The following is a 19,555-nucleotide window of genomic DNA, read 5'->3' as shown; positions in this document are numbered from 1 at the left end:
TTGCAAGATTTGGCAGATGAATTCAAAGATTAAGAGAGAGAAAAAGAGAAGAGGAGGGTCTCTGCGAGGCTGTGGTAGAAAAGAGTGATGGCTGGCTTGACCTCCTCCTCCCCAACATGGAAATAGCCTAATAGAACAGGGAAACTACTGGGCACAAAGAATTGGCTACATGCAAGCTAATATTAATATGGTAGTTGGAGATTTAGGACTAGAGAAATGTTTTGGGACGTAGATACGCAACAACTAATGTGCAAGAAAGTTTGCCATGTATGTATGTATGTATGTATGTGTACAGCAGAGTGCTACATGCATGTGACATTTGCAAATCAGCTTCCCCCACACATCCCACGCGTTAGTCCGAAGCCTTTGCTCTTTTCTTTACGGTGCTGGCTCTTCGTTCTTCCGGTCTCCCGGAGGGCCAGAGCTTCGCTCGCGACATCGCCGGGATTATCCCTTGTCTCGATGTGATCTAGCGTCTTCTCATTGGCCATCTAATCACCCCACTAAATATGCCCACCATACATTATAGTTATAGATAGCCGTCTCCGATTCGGATAGCCTAAGGATAACGGGCTTACAGGGGGTTCAGTGGCTGACAGACCCTCCATTTAGTGGGCAACTCCATAAGGGCTGCTGTGCTCCCCACTGTAAGACCCCTCTGTATCACAAACCTTTGCTGCAAGGTTGTCATTGTCATTAGCTTCACAGCAACCAGGACAAGCCCATCACCACAAATTTCAGGCTGTTAGTTTCAGTTCCTCTTTTTTTAATGCTGCAGCAATTTTTCCTCATTTTTCCTGTAATTTTTCTGTGGCTTTTTTGTTCTCTTTTATCACGCCATTGCGCTTCTTGTTTTTACTTTGGCTTTGCGCTGCTTGTTTACCATACTTGACTCCCTTCTTATTTTGCTGTTCACCTGGCTCTGAAGTCCGTCCATTTGCCCATTCGCTATTCGCCCTTCGTCCTTCGCCCATCATGTCCGGTACCGACAAGCCTCTTCCCTTTGCCTACCAGTTCGGAGCTGGTGAGTACCGTCTTACCCTTTTATCTTCCGTTCTTTGCCTTGTTTCGCCGTGCTCTGACGCCGGCAGCATGTGACAGGCGTAATACTGTGCTTATGTCACGTCCGGCTTATGCGTCATTCAGTGTCGGCCCGGGGCGCAATCAACTAGTCAGCCGCTCATGTCTCCCAAGTAATACAATTTCACTGACCCTTCCTATTTCTGGCTCTTTCTAGGTGCTATTGCTGGCGTCTCTGAGGTTCGTTGATGTGTCTACCGGCCTACCATTTCCCCGCTTATAAAACTAACCATGCATACACTCACGATGTACCAAGTAGATCCTGGTGATGTGAGTCCCCCCCCCCCCCCCCCCCTTCTGCTACCCTATGCTGTAGATTCACGTTTAACTGACTATGGATCTTTCTAGGTACCCTCTTGATGTCATTAAAACGCGCATGTGAGTGCTGTACCGCCAACTCAATTGTCCTGTGATCGAATTCAGCCAACCTACGATGGACGATAATCTCAGGCCACCGCCCCTCCCCCGCCCTCCCTCTGCCCTGTCTGGCCTGAGTCTAACATAAACCCTGGTTCCTAGCCAGCTCCAGACAGCTACCGCCACTGGCGAGGAAGCCTACAATGGCATGTTTGATTGCCTGAAGAAGATTGTTAGAAATGAGGGGTACGTCTGTGTCTACGTCTAGAACCCCTTCTCAAGCCTTGCCTAACAGAAACCTTCTTTTCCTTTCCCACAGTGCCTCCCGCCTCTACCGCGGCATCACGGCTCCTATTCTCATGGAAGCCCCCAAGCGTGCCACCAAGTTCGCCGCGAACGACGAATGGGGAAAGGTCTACCGCAACATGTTCGGCATGACTACCATGAACCAGCCTCTGTCGGTACTTACGGGCGCTACAGCTGGCGCCACCGAGTCCTTTGTCGTCGTGCCGTTCGAGTTGGTGAAGATTCGCCTGCAGGACAAGGCATCTGCCGGCAAGTACAGCGGTATGCTAGACGTGATTAAAAAGACCATCCGCAACGAGGGTGTCTTGGCCATGTACAATGGTCTGGAGAGTACGTTGTGGCGTCACATTGTCTGGAATGCTGGTTACTTTGGCTGCATTTTCCAGGTTCGCCAGATGCTGCCCAAGGCTGAAAGCAAGGGCGCCCAGATCACTAATGATCTGGTTTCTGGTGCAATTGGTGGTACTGTCGGTACTGTTCTCAACACCCCCATGGACGTTGTCAAGTCGCGTATTCAGAACACCGTCAAGGTGCCTGGAGTGACTCCCAAGTACAACTGGGCTTGGCCTGGCTTGTTCACCATTGCCCGCGAAGAGGGCTTCGGTGCACTTTACAAGGGTTTCCTACCCAAGGTGCTGCGTTTGGGTCCTGGTGGTGGTATTCTACTAGTTGTATTTACTGGAGTCATGGACTTTTTCCGTGACATTCACTACGGCCCGGGCGCTCGTTAAGCTGAGTCAAGTGGAAAGCCAGAAAATAAACAGCAAAACAAAAGCATGGAAATAAGGAAACCTGCAAAGCCTAGTCTAAAAGCTGCCATATAGAAAGCAACAATGTGACAATTAGAAGGAGAAGGCCTCTGTTATTTACAGCCCCGGGTGCTTTGAATGTGTGTGTGTGTGTGTGCATTTACATTATATATTAGACCAATAAATTTGCCTGCCGTTGTCAGCTAATCTATTCACCTAGTCGTCAAATGTAATCTTCTTGGCTGTTGGCGGACCTCCAATCTTAATCTTCTGCTGAGTCTTCTTGCGTGCCTCCCAACTAGGATGCAACCCGCCTTCACCACCATTCCCGTTCTCAATCTTCTTGGGTTTATTAGCTTTGGCTGCTGCGTCCGCTGCAGCAAACGGATCGATGCCCTTCTTCCATGGTTTGCCACCGTCAAATACCGCACCTCGTTTCGCATCCCATGATGCGTCCTTGGCTGATGCTGGCTTCTTGTTTTCAGCCTGGCGGTGTTTGGCCTTTTCACCATAGCGCTTTTCCCAAATGGCCTGGCGCTGGCGCTGGCCCAGGCGGTTCTTTCGTGCAGGCGCAATGTCCAAGTCCGACGCCTCAGACTCTGAACCGCTGACGTAGCCTCCCATTAGAGAGGGCAAGAAGGTTGAGTTGGATATGGCCTTAGATGCTGCCGCAGCCCTAGATTCCGCTTTGGATTTGGCGTTTGCTTTGGATTGAAGTGTGTCGTCTTCAGATTCCGACTCGGACTCGGATTCTGATGAGCCCTCTGGGGATACCGACACAGAGATGTCGCGTACACGGATTGTTTTAGAGGGGCCTTTCTGCAGGGTAGAGACGCGGCTTTTTCGTGTGTCCATAGTATCGTGGTCGTCATCGCTGCTATCGTCTTCACTACTAGAGCCACCGAGGAGAGCGTCCATCTTGGCGATAGCTGCCTCTTGAGCATCCGAATCTAGCTCAGCTTCGTCTCCTTCATCTTGGCTGTCGTCACTGTTGCTGTTATCGTCATCGCTGAACCCGTCGAACTCGGCATGTTCCTCTTCTTCGTCATCGTCATCACCACTGATATCCTCCATATTTATGCCTTCTAGCAATTTTCGCCTGATCTCATCGCGCTGCTCTTTTGCGCTCATATTCTTTCGATCTAGCGGCTTCTTGTCATTCTCCTGTTCTAGCTCTTGTTTGCCTTCTACTGGCGTCTTGTCCTTGTCGCCCTGCTGGGAAATGTCAGCCTTTCTGCTGCGGGAGCGTTTCTTTTCGGGCTGCTGCACGTCTAGCACCATGCAGACTTCTTCAAGGGTGGCGTCAACAGTCTGGCGCACATTCGGTCTGCTGAATAGACTACTTGTGACCGTATGCAATGCGGATTTCTGCTCTTCGCTGATATCGGGCTTAGGTACACCACGGCGTACGAATTCTGGTAGTTCGGGATGCTGTGCAATTGTGGGGATGCGGTTAAGGACGGAGTAGAGGTGGGCGGTAGCTGTTTGCTCGAGATCGAGAGACTGCAGGGTGCAGATGGTAGGTCAGTAAACGTCTGTATCATTAGGCAAGGCCTGTAGCGAGTAGACTTCCACAGCATCTTAAATTCTACAGTCATCATACCTTGAGAATAGTCACTTCCATTTCCAGGCGATTCTTTTTTTCTGGTGTCACGCCTGGCTCGCGCAGTCTCTTGGCTAACCGTTGTCTTTCAAAACCCTTGGCAGTCTTGATGGCCTTGAAGAACTCATGACGAGCCTTAGCTAGGGCTTTTTCAATGGTGAGTGTTTCCCTCTTCCGCTTAACCATCATGAAAGTCCTGTGCAATATCGGCTGTTTTGCGTGTAGGCTATGTTGAGCTGCACTGTACTGGTGTTGTGTTGGTGCTGATAGTGGCTGTAAAATTTTACTGATCTTTTTTTTTTTTTTTTCTCGAAGCTTCACTAGAGTATAAAGCTTTGCGCCACACTGTGATCATCAGGTGGAGCCACGCTGATTCGATACAGTGCGCACACAGTACTAAATATATTGCGGACATGTGATTGTATTAGGACCTAGTAGCTATATTCAAAACAGAGAGTAGATTGTTGATATCGTTTTTTCTTAGTCTAGATCGACCTCCTCCAATGCGATTGCGATAAATTCCTCGTCCTGGTACCCCGAACCGCCTACTTGGCTCGGGGCCGTCTCACTACCATCCTCTGGTGGTGTGTCTACACCCGCAACATGGCCCGATACACCGCGTCTCTTAAGCATACATGACTCAATGGCCATTCCAGGGCCAAAGGCACAGCCGACCACATATTCCTTGGGCTTTCCATTTAGTGCGTAAGCGTCTATGTCCTTCTGCAGGAGTTTTTCCAAAACACTGAAGATGGTGGCTGAGCTTGAGTTTCCATGATTAACGTAGACATCGTAGCTAGCCCGCATTGCCTCTGGCCGGATATCCAAGGCCTTTTCGACGCCAGTGAGAATGGAGGAGCCACCGGGATGGAGTGCCCAATCAAAGTCCTGTGGATTTGACATGCCCTCGGGCAGCTTTTCCAAACTTGCAATGAGGTTCTTAAAGGTCTCAGGCATGGCCTTGGCAGCTTCCTTTGGGACGTTTGGCTTGAGAATAACCTTCCAGCCTATTATTCAATAGTTAGTTTTGAGCGACTATGAAACACCGCTGCTAGAAACCGCGGCACTCACCCATGGCATCGGCATCAAAGCCGAGACACTCCTCCGTGTCAGGAATCACGTGGTAGTTCCAACCCAGCAAGTCATACATTGGCATGGCCGTCTTTTCTGTGTGCCCAATGCCATTGCTCAAAACCAGGGCAGCGCCACAATCCGAGAACAGAACAGGAGCGATTCTAACCTCCTGTGTCTCATGTAGGCTGTCTAGTTCGCTTCTCACTAGGGTCGTGCTGACTTCCAGCGCCACACACAGCACTCTCGCCGGCTTTCCCCGCGCTGTGTGGCCTAGTGCTAGATTTGCGCCGGTTCTTAGCGTAGCCAGACCTCCGCTGCATCCAACTCCGTGTAGGAGGACACGCTCAACAGCGTGCTTGACCCCCAGCTGCTTAGCCAGGAAGTGGTCGAATCCAGGGTTTGCGCTATCCGTGCATGTAGTAGCTACAATGTGGGTTAGTTCACTAACGTCGACTCCGGCTCTCTCTAAAGCGCCCCTGCTGGCCTCAACGGCCAATGGAAGTCCATAAGTCATGAAAGCCTCGTGCAGTTGGCTGATACTAGGTGGCTTTTCCATATTGACTAGTGGATGATCTGGTGTGCCGATGGAAGAGCGGGTATCAACACCAGTGTATTTATTGATGGCTAGTAGCTTCTTCATGCTATTGAGAGACAAATGTCAGTAGGGGCAGTGCTACTGATCGCTATCGCTTTGTCTTACGCAGGAGAATCCGGATAGAAGCGTTCCGCAATTTCAGCGAGTGCAGTAGGGCCTAGGTTGTAAGGCGGGTAAGCGGCCTTGATGCCTAGAATGGACAGGTCCATATTGCCAAAAGGTTCTGGTTCTGAAATCATGATCGCAAACCTGTCTGGGGACCTGTCTAATGATGTCACAACGTTCGTAGACGGACTTTGACTCTCTACTGAGCGACAATAATGAGATGATGGATATAAATATGCTCTAGGGTTAGCAGACCTAGAGAACTAAGTAGCCAATTAGCATGTGCAGAAAGGAAAAACCAACCAGGTTTATGTAATGCGGGCAGTCGGTGAGACTAGCGCAAGGTGCACTCCTGATTTTATAGTAGTAATTACCTAAGCTTTACGCGCCTGAAGAGCTTTATCTTTCTGGTGGTGCGTAAATCGGGGTTATCAACTAAAACCCCGACAAGTCTGGATTGGAGCTGGACCTAAAAGTGGTTAGTTTGTAGTGGCTCAAGAGATGAGAGAAGGAGAAGATGTGTGATAAAACGCAGTGCTTTAAAATTAGACGAGCCATCAGTGCCGGCAACATAAGACAACACGGGCTATATGTTGAAAACACTATTAGAATAGCATAAACCCACCCGTCCCCCCCGTCCCCCCCCGTCGCCCCAGTGCTCAGATAAAAACACACTCCTCTCTGTGGTATAAGACCATATGCAGACGCAGATGAGCGAGTACGAGTAGTAGTCGAAGATGAACTAAAGGAGAGCGTTGCGGCCTGTTTACGCTATATTTTCGTTTATTTTCCCATGGTGTTGGGGTTTGGCAAAGAGCAACAAAAGTATGTGTGTAACTGCAACTTGCCCAAACTGATAAGACTATCACGACCTACCATTGAAGGAAAAGAAAAAAGAAAAGTTTAAAATCCCTGTAAGCAAGGGGAAGCAAAAGGAATTTCTATGCATGTTGGCGGAGGCTTTTAACAGAATCAATCCTAGGGGCGGTCTATTCTCGATCCTGCAACCTTTGTTTGGTGACCGCTTAGCGAGGAACTAGTTGGGAAAAAGAAATGAAGTGAATAGATAGGCATTATGAGTTGTTTTTTTTTTCCTTTTCATCTTTGTTTTTCAACTCAACAACATGCTATACGGCAAAAGAGACCTGCAAGGAGCTTGCTTGATCTTGGATATGCTTGACGTCTCCGAGAATCACAAAGATAAAGATATGCTGGATTGGGGGCAGAACTGGCACTCTGCAAGGGGGTTCGGGTGAGCTTTCAAGCAAGCTCGTTATCCTTCCCCACTTCATCCAAGTAAGAAGAAGAGCTTAAGCTTGAGCTTGAGCTTGAACTTGAACTTGAATTCATTTGACGTCCACGAGAATCACCAAGATCTAACAACGCATGGAAAAAAAAAGAAAAAAAAAAAAAAGAGGCCGAAAATCACTGTAATTTTTGGTGCCAAATATCACGAGACTTTGATGTAAACACGCGGCCGCGTGGCCCAATGGCAAGGCGTTTGACTACGAATCAAAAGATTGTGGGTTCGAATCCCATCGTGGTCAGCAAATCTTTTTGTTGTCTTGGTCACAACGTTGGTAGTGCAGCAGCGACTTCACCAACGATGTGTATGTAACTGGCCGAGTCTAGCCTTTTTTTTCCCCCTCCCTGCGCCTATTCTTAAACCCAAGGCTTGTGAGACAAGCATCGTCTAATACCACATACCAAGTCTCTAATATCGCCTTGTCCTAAACAAGCAAGGCCTCCTCCACCCTCCAAAAGGATCAGACAGGCCTTTACTTATCTACTTGTCTTGGGGCATTCCCTGCTTTGCGCTTTGCATTAGCCCGCTTTAGGCTTTTCTTGGTTGTTGTGATACTCTGCATTAATGACACTACCTTAGCCGCGGCTGTTGTGTACTAAGTGACGTGACCCCAAAGGCTTGATAGCTGATCAAAGAGCAAAGGGATAGACGCCCTCTAGACTTGACGTCGCAGTGCACACACGTACACATCGCACACCACACCTCCCCACTACTCACTACCTACTGCCTACTGTCACTTGCCCATCATGCTGCTCCCTCCCACCACCCCATTCATTCTCCACATCATCATCGAAACCCTTGCCGGCTTTAGCTTCACCCTGGCGCCGCGTGTCCAACTTCCCAACGCCTCAGCACCAGGCCAACTCCTCGTCCAATCCTATGGCGGCACACTACTCTCTACCGTGCTTGTCTCGCTTATCTTTGTCATCCGCCCAGAAGGGCTTGATGCCACTGCCAAAATGGTGGCAGCCGCTTTTGCTTTTGGCCATACTTGGCCATGCCATCGTGCCCTCAGTCGTATCCGCCGTGGCGATGCATTGGGTGGCATCTTTGGTGGACCCGTGGTTCATCTCAGTGTGCACACGCTTATGGTCGGGCTTTTTGCCTACGCTGCCATGACAGACTAGTAGTAGACTCTAATGCCTGTTATTTTAATGGCAACGTTGTGGTGGTGATGGTAATTCCAATAACTAGTGGCGGTTGTATATACATGTCTACAGTATCCGTCTCTTCCACACCCCGCTTCGTCCGCCGCCCCCGTTCTATCCTCTCCCTCTCCCCTTTTTTTCTCGTCCCACTCTTGTCTAGCTTCGGAAAAGTTTGAGGCCCTCCTCTTCGGCGTCCATTTCTGGATCTTCATCCTCGGCATTGCTCTGCTCATCCTCTTCATCTAGTGCTACTTGCTGGCCGAGTAATGTGCTAAACAGCCGATCAACCGCTTCCTCCTCCCACTGACGTCGGTCTTCGGGTGCCATGAAACTCTGCAGCTTCTCATGCACTGTAAACTTGAGCTTACGGCCTCGGCTAGCCTTGCGGTCGACGATCTTGCGAGTCTTGGCCTCCTTCATAGCAGCCCAGCGAACAGTTGCCACGGCTGTGCCAGCTGCCTGGTCGGTCTCAGTAGTGCGTTGCTCAACCAATTCCTTCAACAGCAGCTGGTAGAAGTCGGCATCGTCATAGATCTGCGTGTCCTCGCTAATCTTCTTCGCCGCGTGAGCCGGCGCACATGAGCGCGGAATTTGAGTTCGCTTAATTAGCCGTGAAGGCTCCGATAGCTGTTCGTCTAGTACCGCACAGATCGAATTGTTGGTGCTCTTCAGCCGGTCGCGGCTCGCTGCTGCTGATGGGCCAACTCGTCGCGACCATTTATCCAGTGTTACACGGCGATATTTGAGAGATTCCGCTTCATCCTCTTGCATGAAGCCCCAGATACTTTTAGTAGCAGTTGATGAATCAATTTGGCGTTTGCGTTTTTGTGATCCTTTGACAGCAGAATTTGTAAAGTCGGTGCGGATGCTGTCCAGTGTGTTCCACAGCTGGATGGCGGCTTGTTCAGCGGCATCCTCGTCGGATGCCGTGGATTCAGTGTCTTGGTCAGCTATGGGGAGTGTGTTGGCTGAAACAAGTGCTTTTTGTAGACGGATGCGGAAGTTCAAGAGGCCGTCAAATAGCTTGCGTTGGCCACGGACAGCCATGCCCTTGAGGGCCTCCTGTTTAGCAGCCGCGGAGAGAGACGAGAGATGGTCGTTGGCGTTAAAGTTTCGGTTAGTAGTTTCGTCTTCCTCGTCTTCGTCTTCGTCTTCATCTTCGTCTTCATCGTCTTCGCCTTCATCCTCGTCCTCCTCATCCTCCTCGTCGTCTTCATCTTCTTCACTATCATCATCCTCCTCACTGCCAAAATCATCAGACTCCTCTGACCGCTCATCGTCAACGATCATCTTGGAACCCCCAGCCTCATCGTCATCCTCGTCATCTAGCTCTTCCTGGGCATCCTGGAAGTCCTCTTCTCCGCCATCCTGATCCGATTCTGGCATGAAATCCACAGCCTTGGGTCTGTTTTTGCGGGAGTTGGTGGTAGATTTTGGCTTGGAGCTTCCACGGAAAGTGAACTTCTCGGTAAACTCCTGGTCGGACTCGACAAAGGCATCATCGCTGTCAATCAGCTCGTCGTTGGTTATCCGGGCCTGATCCTTCTCCAGGTCCGCCATATCGGGGTCGTCAAACTCCTCCTCTTCGTCATCTTCTTCGCTATCGTCGCTGTCGTCGCTATCGTCTTGGGGCAGGTCGTTGTCGTCTTCTTCGAGCGCTTTGCGTGATACCCGAGTGCCGCGGTAATTGTGTCCAAGGGATAGTCCCTCGCTCTTGCGGAGCTTACTCTTTCTATAGCACTTATCAGCACTGTTTTCTCCTATTCATGTTGCTCATTCATCCGTGTCTGTTGCAAAGGGGCCGCTCTTCACCTACCCGACCTGCACATAGTGCTCAGTGCCCGCATTTTCATCTTCGCTCTCGCCATCGTCATTTTCATTTTCGGATGGCACATTCTCGGCTTCTGGGTCGTAGTCTGTTTCGAAAGAAAAGTCATTAGCAACAGTTTAACACAACCCGTTTAGGTCCATTCTGCTGGGTCAACACAAGCACATAGGAAATATACCGGTCTTGGGCTTTTCCTCCAGGTGAGCAAATTGCCGCGCTCTTCCTCTCAGTTTCGCTCCCATAATTAGTGATCGTTTGCTTAGTTGCGTGTGTGTGTTGTTGCTTGATTGTCAATTGAATCAAGGCCCAAGCCAAGTTCGCTCTGTCGCAAAATTGCAGACTATCGTTTGTCGATATTTTTTAAGTGGGGTCCGATAAGAGCATTACCTTATCTATACCCTAAGATAACCCTATTAATAGGCTGTTGATGCGCAATGATAATTTTCTCAATTCATGAGAGCCCATCAACATCATCAAACACAGTACATTTTTAGCACGCCTGTGGTCACAATGGCATTGAAGCCCAAGAACTGGCCCCTTCATCTTACATATATCTCAGCACCCAAGTATTCACCACAGCTGAGCAAAGATCAAGCCAAGGCCTTGACGGTCTGCCCCGATAGCCTGATCAAAGTCCCCGACGAAATTTGTCGGTTGCCCAGCACACAGGCAAAGATTGTGCCAATTTCAGACGCAAAACACCCGGCCAATGGCCAGGCCGGGCTCTTTGCCACGAAGAATCTGAAGCCTGGGGCGCCTATCCTGCTGTACTTGGGCATCGTGCATCCGCCAGACACAGCCCACGAAACCTCAGACTACGATCTCTGGCTTGACCATGACCTCGAAATTGCAGTCGATGCAGCTACGACAGGCAACGAAGCCCGCTTCATTAACGACTACCGTGGTGTCAAACAGCGACCTAATGCAGAGTTCCGTGAAGTCTGGAGCGTAAGGCATCGGCAACGCTGCATGGCCGTATTCGTGTTAGACGAAGGCAAGAGCCATTCGCGCGCAGCAGGCATAAGTAAGGGAGAAGAGATTCTAGTTAGCTATGGAAAGGGATTCTGGCAAAAGAGACAAGAAGAGCAAAATTGAATGAGAGCCAAACGTGGTGTAGTATAGTATTATAGTATCAAGTGATACATAATGCAGATCGTTAGGGTTACCCGTAACCCCTAATCACCGAGGATTATCCCCAATCTCTCTCCCTCTCGCAAAATTGGTTTTTCCATTCCGCGATTTCACTCAATGCCATTCGACGTCAGTGCGACTTACACACGATAAGTCGACAATTGTTCCCTGAAGGTGCGTGGTTGTTATAGCGGGCCAGTTTCTCTCTTTTGGGCTACAAAATGGGTTCCAGATCTTAACTAGCCACTAAGAACTATGAATAATAGCAATAAACGTGATGAGACTTCTAACACTCAACACAGAGCTAATGACTCTCTACTTAGACTATTTAGTTAATACTAGCAACTCTCCTACATAAACGCACTACCGCTGAAGCTTGTGTGTCTGCCACCTCCATCACATACGTATATGTGTATTATACGTACATGGATCTGGAGAGCCGAGAAACACGTCCCCAAGGGACGTCCGCGTCGTCAACTGCGGCGCCACCACCTCCACCAATTGTCTTAGGACAAGCCGACCCTAACCCCGACCATGATAATGCCATCGTGGCCGGCGTAGAAGTGGGAATTACACCACAAAGCCACCCCAGGTCTTCGGCTCAAACGCAGATACCACCATCCATTGCTCCAGAGGCCCCAATGCACCATGCGGGCCGCATTTTGCCTGACATCTCGTCACGTTCTCCGCATCTTGCGGGTCAGCTCCAGCCCCAGATTCCTCAGCCGCCGGCACCAACCGGATTTACAGCCCACCACCACCCGCATACTATTGCAAATCTCCAGCTTGCCACACAGCTCGGCTCTGGCCTCACAACCGAATTTGTTATGCAGCAAGTCTCAGCCGGCCATGCACTCTCCACTCATGCTCACACATCTGGCGACCCATCTTTACGGTCGATCCTACCGCAGAATGAGACATCTACAGAGAGCCACTACACCATTGACGAGAGCCAGATTGCCACAGGCGGCCAGCATCTTTCTGGGCTCCCGACAAGTGTCACGCAGGACTTGCAGTATGGCCAGAATATGGAACACCTGGGTCGCAAACGGCCTAAAGCATCGAGAGCATGTGATGAGTGTCGACGGAAGAAGATCAAGTGTGATGCGCAGCTCGATACAGGGACTATTCCCTGCACTAATTGCCGACGTGGTAAGGCTCTCTGTCTGTTTAGTAGAGTCCCGCAGAAAAGAGGGCCGAACAAAGGGTATGTAGCTTGGAATGGCAACAATTGCGGTGGGATTGTGAAGAAATATGCCCTGACCTAACACTGGGCTGTAGGTACATTCGAGAATTGGCTGATCGCATCAGTGGTATTGAAGACAAGCTCGTAAAGGGTGAGTTCGCCCCCCATTTCCCCTTCTCTCTAACCGACCTTCTAGACCTCAGCTGACCGACGTGACCAACACCCATAGAACGCAGCCTCAAGCGCCCATGTACGGATATCGCTAGCGAGGATGACACGCCCTTTACCGCTGGCAAGGAAAATGGTTGGTCCGAGGGCCGTTCCCCGATATCCCTCTCCAACAACCAAAGGCCGCCGCCTCTGTGTGCCAACCAGGGGCTAGCTTCAGTACCTTCTAGCTTAGCAGGGCAGCCTACACCCGTGCAGCCAGCGACGGCAAGCCCTCAGACACAGACATCGAGGTCTTGTTCTTCCATCGATGGGCTAGCAGGTAATAATCCAGGCACAGCTCTTGGCGTTTCGGCCCTAAACATCAGCCAGCAGGTCATGGACGGGTACGTACACAACAGACGCAGCTATCTGGACCACACTTCTAACACTAGTTAAGATATCTCGCCACTATCCACGGCCTTCTGCCTTTTCTTCCTGACACCCTATCCGGCTTGGAAATCCATCTGCTTCAATGTCCAATTATGCTACGCGAGGCCTTTACAAACGCCCTGTTTGCAGCGGTACATTCATTCCCGACCTTTGACCATATCCCAGCGGGAGACTTAGTCCAAGCTAATCTCAAGCTAGTCATGTGGCAGCTGTCAGACACCAGCACACAAGCAGGGGTCAAGACTGTGCTATCTACCCCAACACTAGTGTACCTCCAAACATTGCTTCTCCTTGCAGTACAGGCGGACAACCGGCCGGTTGGGGAGCATGGCGTGGATAAGACCGAGATCTTGGGGAGAGCCGTCTCAACGGCCCTTTCCGCCAAGATCTATCTGTGCCACCACCCAGCCGAAGGGCAACCAGATGATACGAATAGGACCATGCGTATCCGCATCTGGTGGTGTCTTGTCATCATGGACAGGTGGCATGCCATTGGATTTGGTACGCAGTCACTGATCCGAGAGGAATACACCATGGCATCTAATGTGCTACAGGGCATTCTCCCAGCGAACCTGTACCACCTTGCCCGTAAGCTTTCCTTCATCCTCCCATATCCATCTTGCCACTAGTAACTAACAGTCATACAGGTCTCAATCCTCTTCTAAACCTGGCCGGCACCATAATAACATGCATGACTGACCTGCCCGCATCCGGGGCCAAACCGCACCCTGCCGAAATTGCTCTCGGCAGTACGCTGATCCCATGGGCTGAGCGTTTCCGCGAAGACCTTCCACCCGAGTTCACGCCCGCAACGCATCCCACTCTATTCCTTGTCTACTGGCACGCGCGACTGCTAGCACATCTACTCGACCTCCGAGTAACGGCTGGCACGCTCGTCTGGCCGTGCCGTGAGCTTGTGGCCATTATCACCTCGCCCATGCACGCGGAGCACAACGCGCTGCTTACTGCACTGACTCGCCACGCTATTGTGCTGACAAGTTTGGTGCTACGCCTCCTAGAGCGTAGCGGAAGAACGCCAGTAGCAGAGGAGGCGAAACGGCTGGTCTTGGATCTAACAACATCAGCGGGGTGGGCTGTGGACATGGTTCGTGTGACTGTGGATGCAGGAGACGCAGCAGCAGCAGCAGCAGCAGCAACAGCAGCAGCAGAGGCACCAGACTGTCGTGAGCAACAGGGAAAGGAAGAGTCTCGAGAGGCGGTGTCATCTAGCGTAGCAGGCTCGGGGCTGGCCTCAGCCTCACTACCACTTAAGATAATGGCCAATATAACGGACACATCGGATAAAAATGGGACTGTTTTGGCAGAGACACTGCCACAGGAGTCCAAGGTGGCCACTCCACATGTGACTTACGAGAACTTGGCCTTTGATCCCAGGCCTATGCTGCAAGCAGGCTACTTAGCTTTTGCTAGAAAAGAAAGAGCAAATAACAGCAATGAGTACCCATGGCAATAGCGGCCCTCCTCCTCCTCCTCCTCCTCCTCCTCCGCCCCCCACCTCCACTCTAAAATTCCAAGCTCTAACTGCCCTATTGCCCTGTTGCTCCATGCTCCATGCTCCATGCTCCATTGGCCCATTGGCCCATTGGCCCATTTATTCTTTTCCTCCAACGGTTCTTTCGTTTTGGCCGACGGCCGAGTTTCCTTGACATAATCGAGAACGGATATAAAATGGTGTCGCTATTACCAAAAGCTATCTGGTCGAGGATAGCAAAGAAGTCAGGCCACATGGAAAAGTGGAGGAAGGAAGGGGAAGAGGCTTGTCATTAATTTGGTAATAGTACACGCCCGGTTTTTATTAATGTTGGGAGTCGTGTGATTTTGATAATGGATAATCTCAAGCCAGAGGCGCAGCAGCCATCTTGATATGACAGGCCCAGTGCCACTGAAAAAAAAAAAAAAAAGGCCACGGCGTTGGCGTACCAAAACAGATCAATAAGGGCGACAGAACATGGCAGCCAACCAACACGCCTGTCTTCGCCACGAAGCAAGGCCAAGCGGGCCTTTTGTTTTTTTTTTTTTTTTTTTTTTTTTTTTTCTTTTTTACCTTTTTTACCTTTTTTTATCTCTTTTTTTTACCGTTGCTCTTACCTTTTTTCTGACTCTAGTATCCCCTCTCTTGTTTCTTCGTTACGTTTCTTTCTAGTCCCCATCTCCAGCGGGGAAGGACTCGGCCTAAAGCGCCGAGTTTGCCTTGTTCGACCCGAGCCTGTCTCCTTCCCTCTCCGCCTGCTTTAGTCTATTCTTGTGCTAGATTTGCGCTGCTCTTGGTCATCGGGAGGTTTTTTTTTATTCACCGCCTTCTCATGCGCCCTACTTTCATTAGGAGATATGAGCAAACTTAACTGCTACAAGACGTCCAAATCGCTGTGCCGCACAAGAGCGGCTAGGCTGACGGATGACAGGGCTACGACTACGACATGCAATGTCTCCCCAACCCTCCGGAGGTCCAACACAAGCTCAAGTTTACAAGTACGCATCTATACATCTATACACACATGCATACCGATGCATGCGCATACACATTTTCATACATAAAATACCACCTGCCAAGAGGAGGGCAAGGCAACTACCACGAAGCTCGGCGGGTTTGCTGTGTTCTCTTTCCTCTTTGCTCCTTCACACATTCCTTTTGCTTTTTTCTTTTCTTTTTTTTTTTTTCTCTCCTTCCGTTCCTTTTGTTCCTCTGTAGCTTCCTTCCCCTTCCTTCCCATCCACCCACTTGTTTTCCCTTTCCTTCTTTGTCATTTCTCCAAATGTTCCCTTCTCGGTTTCTTGTTTCTTCTTATATCTATCATGTATCTACTCCAACGAAATGTGGAGAACCTGACCTTGGCCTCCTTCCCCATTTTATTCGAATTGGAGGATTGCACTTGCGGCTCAAGTAAGTAGGGAAACCAACCAAAACACTGACAAGCAACCAACCAACATAGCGACAATGCTTACATGCATGCTTTTCTTCTTTTGTTGTTCTATGTGTTCTTTTTTTTCCCTCCCTTTTCCCTCTATTTGTGTGGCCCTCAGTGCAAGGACAAACAAGAAAAAGCAACGAGCTGTCCAAGACAGCCAGCGACAAATCGACCCGGCCGGAAAGCTCCTGCGTCGCTACAACCAGCTATCCAAGACGTCATCGTTATAACTTGCCATTCCCCGCGGCCCATTTATTCTGCCTTGGTTCTTCCTCCCCTCCTCCTCCTCCTCCTTGTCCCTGTCCTTCTCGTCTTCCCTCCTTCCCCCATGTCCCTCCCCCTCCATCCATGCCCTTGCCAATGCGTGCTTGTTTTTGTCTCTTATTTTTATCACGGCCAACTTTCTAGTCCAATCCGGGCCAAGACGCCGAATACGTCGCCTGCTTCTCTTAATTGCATGACGTAATACATAATCACATGGACGCTATACTCACGATGTATTCCCAGGCCTCCCACTGCTGTGCACACACTGTACCATGCCAGACAGGCAGACTATGTATGATAAAGAGGATGATATTCATGATCCAGTGTATGTAAATATAAAAACTCCGCAAACAAATTCATTGCTTCTGAGCTGGAGGTATTGATAAAAAGCAAAGAAAAACCAATAGAAGCAAATCACCCAAAATGTAAATGCTGGCCATGTGCATACCGTGATCAATGTGTAAATGGACGGAAAGATAAAAGACAAAAGACAAACACCAAGAGCCCGAGAGAAACCGTCTCGATGAGACCGATCACTTTTTATTCTTCTCCATGCAGTCCGGAAAAACCAAAGAGAAACCTCAGCAAGTGCAGCCAGGGGAAAGAAACAAAAGACATTCTCCCGTCTTTCAGAGTCCCCCTCCCCGTCTTCTCCCCCCGTTCAACCAAATTTCTTATAACGCCAAAATATAGCAAAGCCCAACTCCATAACAAAGAGAAAAGAAAAAAAGAAAAACCCAAGCATACGACGAGGGGTCCAAAGGGTCGCGCGCAGTCCTCTGAGCCATCCGCTTGTTCCTAGCCAACGGATATAAACCAAATATATATAAAAAAAAAACAAGAAAAAGAAAAAAGGGAGCAGTGCAAAACAGAACCATGTTGAACGCCAGATAGGAGGACCCGGATGAGAAGAACAATGAAAAAAAAATAATGAAATAGGAAAAAAACACACACAAAACACACACCATTGCAGACAGAAAGACACCAGCGTCGCTAAACAGCCCTCAGCCAGACAGGAGCCTGCATACCAGATGCAAGATGGGGCCTGCTTTGCTTCGCTTTGCACAGCAGTCCCTCATCTTAGTACATGGTAGGCCAGATAGGCTCCAGTCCGGCATTGGGCTCGGCTCCCGTCTGAGCAATGCATCCGTTCCGAGACTCCATGTACTCTGCTGCCATCGTCGTAAACAGATCGGCGTCGGACATTGGGTTCGTTTCAGACTCATTGTACATCTCCGACGTTGCTACGGCATACGGCTCGGCCTGGTTGACGCTGCCCTCAAACATGAGTCCATAGTCATGGTAGAGCGCCCCGTGCGCCATCGCATTGCCGTGAATGTCCATGTGGCCTGTAGAAGACCCATCCGGAGAGCCATAGCCAGGGGAGTTATCGGTAGTGTTGGGGGCCAGCGAGGGAATAGAGCTGCTCAGCTCAGGCTCGTGGTCCAAAAAGCCATTTGCATGGCCAGCTGCGGGGCTGTCAATGCTGTGGTGATGCCATGACGCGCCAGGCTCAAGGCCGGCGCTGAAGATGGGACCCTCCATCTCGCCGTCATAGTTGCTGAACATGTCAAACACGGGCTGCGGAAACTGGGTGTTGACGTGCGGGTATCTCATGTTGGTGGACATGTTTAGAGGCGCGGGCCCCGTAGGCGTAGCTAACGTGGTCGAGTCCTGGTGGTGGTGGTGATGGTGGTGGTGGTATACCGAGTTTCCAGTTGGCAGGCCTGGGGTGATTGGCACCTCGTTGCCAAGGTACGCGTCTCGTGAGTAGTGGTGGGAGGTGTCGACTGAGAGATCGCCATTGGGCATCATGCGAGACTGGTCGCCGGAAACATCGTATATGGGCGCCTGCTGGGCCATTTTGTTGCGGTGCGCAATCTTCTTCTGGTGGTGGTGATCGGGCTGTGCGACACTGTCGGTGTTGCGCCGGCGGCGCTGCGATGATGACGCCATCGTCATGGGCTGGGGCTTTGTGGACTGGCACGAGGTGCTTCGTTCCCGGCGGGAGCTCGAGGCAGGAGAGTCGAAGGATGTTGAGAGGGAGGGTTCGCGCTTTGCATAGCAGCAGGAGCAGTCGCCACCATGGTTACAACAGCAGGTTTCTAGGGCGCAATTTGTGTTAGCTAACGTCTCATTTCTAGTGTAAAAAAAAAAAAAAAAAAAAAAAAAAAAGACGAGACGAAGTAGAGGAAAAACAAATTAAAAGAAAAAAGGCGGCAGTACTAATGCATGCTAGGGGGGTGGTGGTTCTTTCTTACCAGTATGGCCGCTAGGGGGAGGCGCAAGATGCACACATTTCGCCGTCTTTTCACCACAATCGCATTTGACATGAGCAGCACGAGCTTTGCGGTTGTTTCTGCATTCGGAACATTGCGTCACCGGCCGACCCTTTCGGTTGATAGGGCGAAGATCACGATCTGGGGAGAGGAGAGGGAGCCTGCGTTAGTGACTGTGGATGGAATGACAGGCCATAAACAGCCTCGGGCGCAGTGCGCATGTGTTTGCTGCTTGCTGGTGTGTTTCTCGTGGCCGGCGGCTTTCTTCTGTCTTTCTTTTTTTTTTTTTTTCTTCTTGTCTTGTCCTGTCATGTGCCGTGTTGTCTTGGTTCTTATTTGGCACCTTTCTCTGTTCTTGTTTCATATTTCAAACGTTCATACAGTTGGTCAAGATTCTGCAGTTTCTGGTCTGGCTCCTGATGTAGTGAGAGAGAAACAAAGACATGCGCACGCACAAGCGCACGCTGGTGAGCAAACACATGCCTCGGCCCGTGGCCAGTCAGGCAGGCAGGCAAACACAGCGGTGCAGTGTGGCGTGCAGTAGAGAAAGTCGGGAATATATAGCAGAGCAAAGACACACGAGAAACCAGAGCAGCAAACGGGGGGGCGTCATCTGTTATCAAAACTTACCATGGTGTTGGCAGCTGCTCACACGGTGGCCGCGGATGCAAGCATCGCATGCAAACTTCTGGCCGTCTACCAACATAGTGAGGGATGTGGAAGCTGAAAGAGAGTTGGTTGCGTGGTTGGCCAAATTACGGGCGTGTATGTGTGTGTGCCGTTGGTGTGGATGTATGTTGCAGTTCTGTGAGGTTTGTTGTATGACTCCAAAGCGTATGCCTCTTGAACAAGTGACGAAGATACAGGTGCAAGACAGGGGTGGGGGGGAGAGGTAGAGAATAAAGGAAGGGTTTATATATATATATATAAGTGCGTGTAGTCTTGCAAGCCGGCAAAGCAGCTGAGTGGAAGCCGAGTTTATAGGTGCAATCAGGGCTGGTGTTTGTGTATATGAGT

At 50.2% G+C, this 19,555-nt stretch overlaps 7 protein-coding genes across 7 annotated transcripts; 3 read left to right on the top strand and 4 right to left on the bottom strand.

Annotated features, from left to right (window-relative positions):
• Nucleotides 1–975: 975 nt before the first annotated feature.
• HOO65_040342 (Mitochondrial 2-oxodicarboxylate carrier 2) lies at nt 976–2,474 on the top strand (the record flags this gene model as incomplete). Its single annotated transcript, XM_071002796.1, has 6 exons — nt 976–1,024; nt 1,238–1,260; nt 1,340–1,350; nt 1,429–1,458; nt 1,600–1,683; nt 1,733–2,474. The coding sequence occupies 6 exons, from the start codon at nt 976–978 to the stop codon at nt 2,472–2,474; spliced, it is 939 nt and encodes a 312-aa protein (XP_070859185.1).
• Nucleotides 2,475–2,708: 234 nt separating this feature from the next.
• On the bottom strand, nt 2,709–4,281 carry HOO65_040341 (Chalcone synthase A; the record flags this gene model as incomplete). The annotated part of the gene is made up of 2 exons (XM_071002780.1): nt 2,709–3,995; nt 4,096–4,281. The coding sequence occupies 2 exons, from the start codon at nt 4,279–4,281 to the stop codon at nt 2,709–2,711; spliced, it is 1,473 nt and encodes a 490-aa protein (XP_070859184.1).
• Nucleotides 4,282–4,575: 294 nt separating this feature from the next.
• Nucleotides 4,576–6,003, bottom strand: HOO65_040340 (Type III polyketide synthase B; the record flags this gene model as incomplete). The annotated part of the gene is made up of 3 exons (XM_071002816.1): nt 4,576–5,102; nt 5,167–5,810; nt 5,870–6,003. The coding sequence occupies 3 exons, from the start codon at nt 6,001–6,003 to the stop codon at nt 4,576–4,578; spliced, it is 1,305 nt and encodes a 434-aa protein (XP_070859183.1).
• Nucleotides 6,004–7,921: 1,918 nt separating this feature from the next.
• HOO65_040339 (uncharacterized protein) lies at nt 7,922–8,302 on the top strand (the record flags this gene model as incomplete). The annotated part of the gene is made up of 1 exon (XM_071000636.1): nt 7,922–8,302. The coding sequence occupies one exon, from the start codon at nt 7,922–7,924 to the stop codon at nt 8,300–8,302; it is 381 nt and encodes a 126-aa protein (XP_070859182.1).
• Nucleotides 8,303–8,479: 177 nt separating this feature from the next.
• HOO65_040338 (Protein bfr-2) lies at nt 8,480–10,393 on the bottom strand (the record flags this gene model as incomplete). Its single annotated transcript, XM_071002706.1, has 3 exons — nt 8,480–10,055; nt 10,140–10,239; nt 10,330–10,393. The coding sequence occupies 3 exons, from the start codon at nt 10,391–10,393 to the stop codon at nt 8,480–8,482; spliced, it is 1,740 nt and encodes a 579-aa protein (XP_070859181.1).
• Nucleotides 10,394–10,661: 268 nt separating this feature from the next.
• On the top strand, nt 10,662–14,542 carry HOO65_040337 (Glucose transport transcription regulator RGT1; the record flags this gene model as incomplete). The annotated part of the gene is made up of 6 exons (XM_071002507.1): nt 10,662–11,099; nt 11,615–12,489; nt 12,564–12,619; nt 12,698–13,022; nt 13,076–13,656; nt 13,716–14,542. The coding sequence occupies 6 exons, from the start codon at nt 10,662–10,664 to the stop codon at nt 14,540–14,542; spliced, it is 3,102 nt and encodes a 1,033-aa protein (XP_070859180.1).
• Nucleotides 14,543–17,339: 2,797 nt separating this feature from the next.
• On the bottom strand, nt 17,340–18,215 carry HOO65_040336 (Copper resistance protein CRF1; the record flags this gene model as incomplete). The annotated part of the gene is made up of 1 exon (XM_071000635.1): nt 17,340–18,215. One exon carries the CDS (start codon nt 18,213–18,215, stop codon nt 17,340–17,342), a length of 876 nt encoding a protein of 291 aa, XP_070859179.1.
• Nucleotides 18,216–19,555: the final 1,340 nt, after the last annotated feature.

This window comes from Ceratocystis lukuohia (assembly GCF_044167205.1).
Source record: "Ceratocystis lukuohia strain C4212 chromosome Unknown Supercontig4_pilon, whole genome shotgun sequence".
Taxonomy (NCBI): Eukaryota; Fungi; Ascomycota; class Sordariomycetes; order Microascales; family Ceratocystidaceae; genus Ceratocystis; species Ceratocystis lukuohia.
This window is presented reverse-complemented; position numbering and strand designations above follow the sequence as displayed.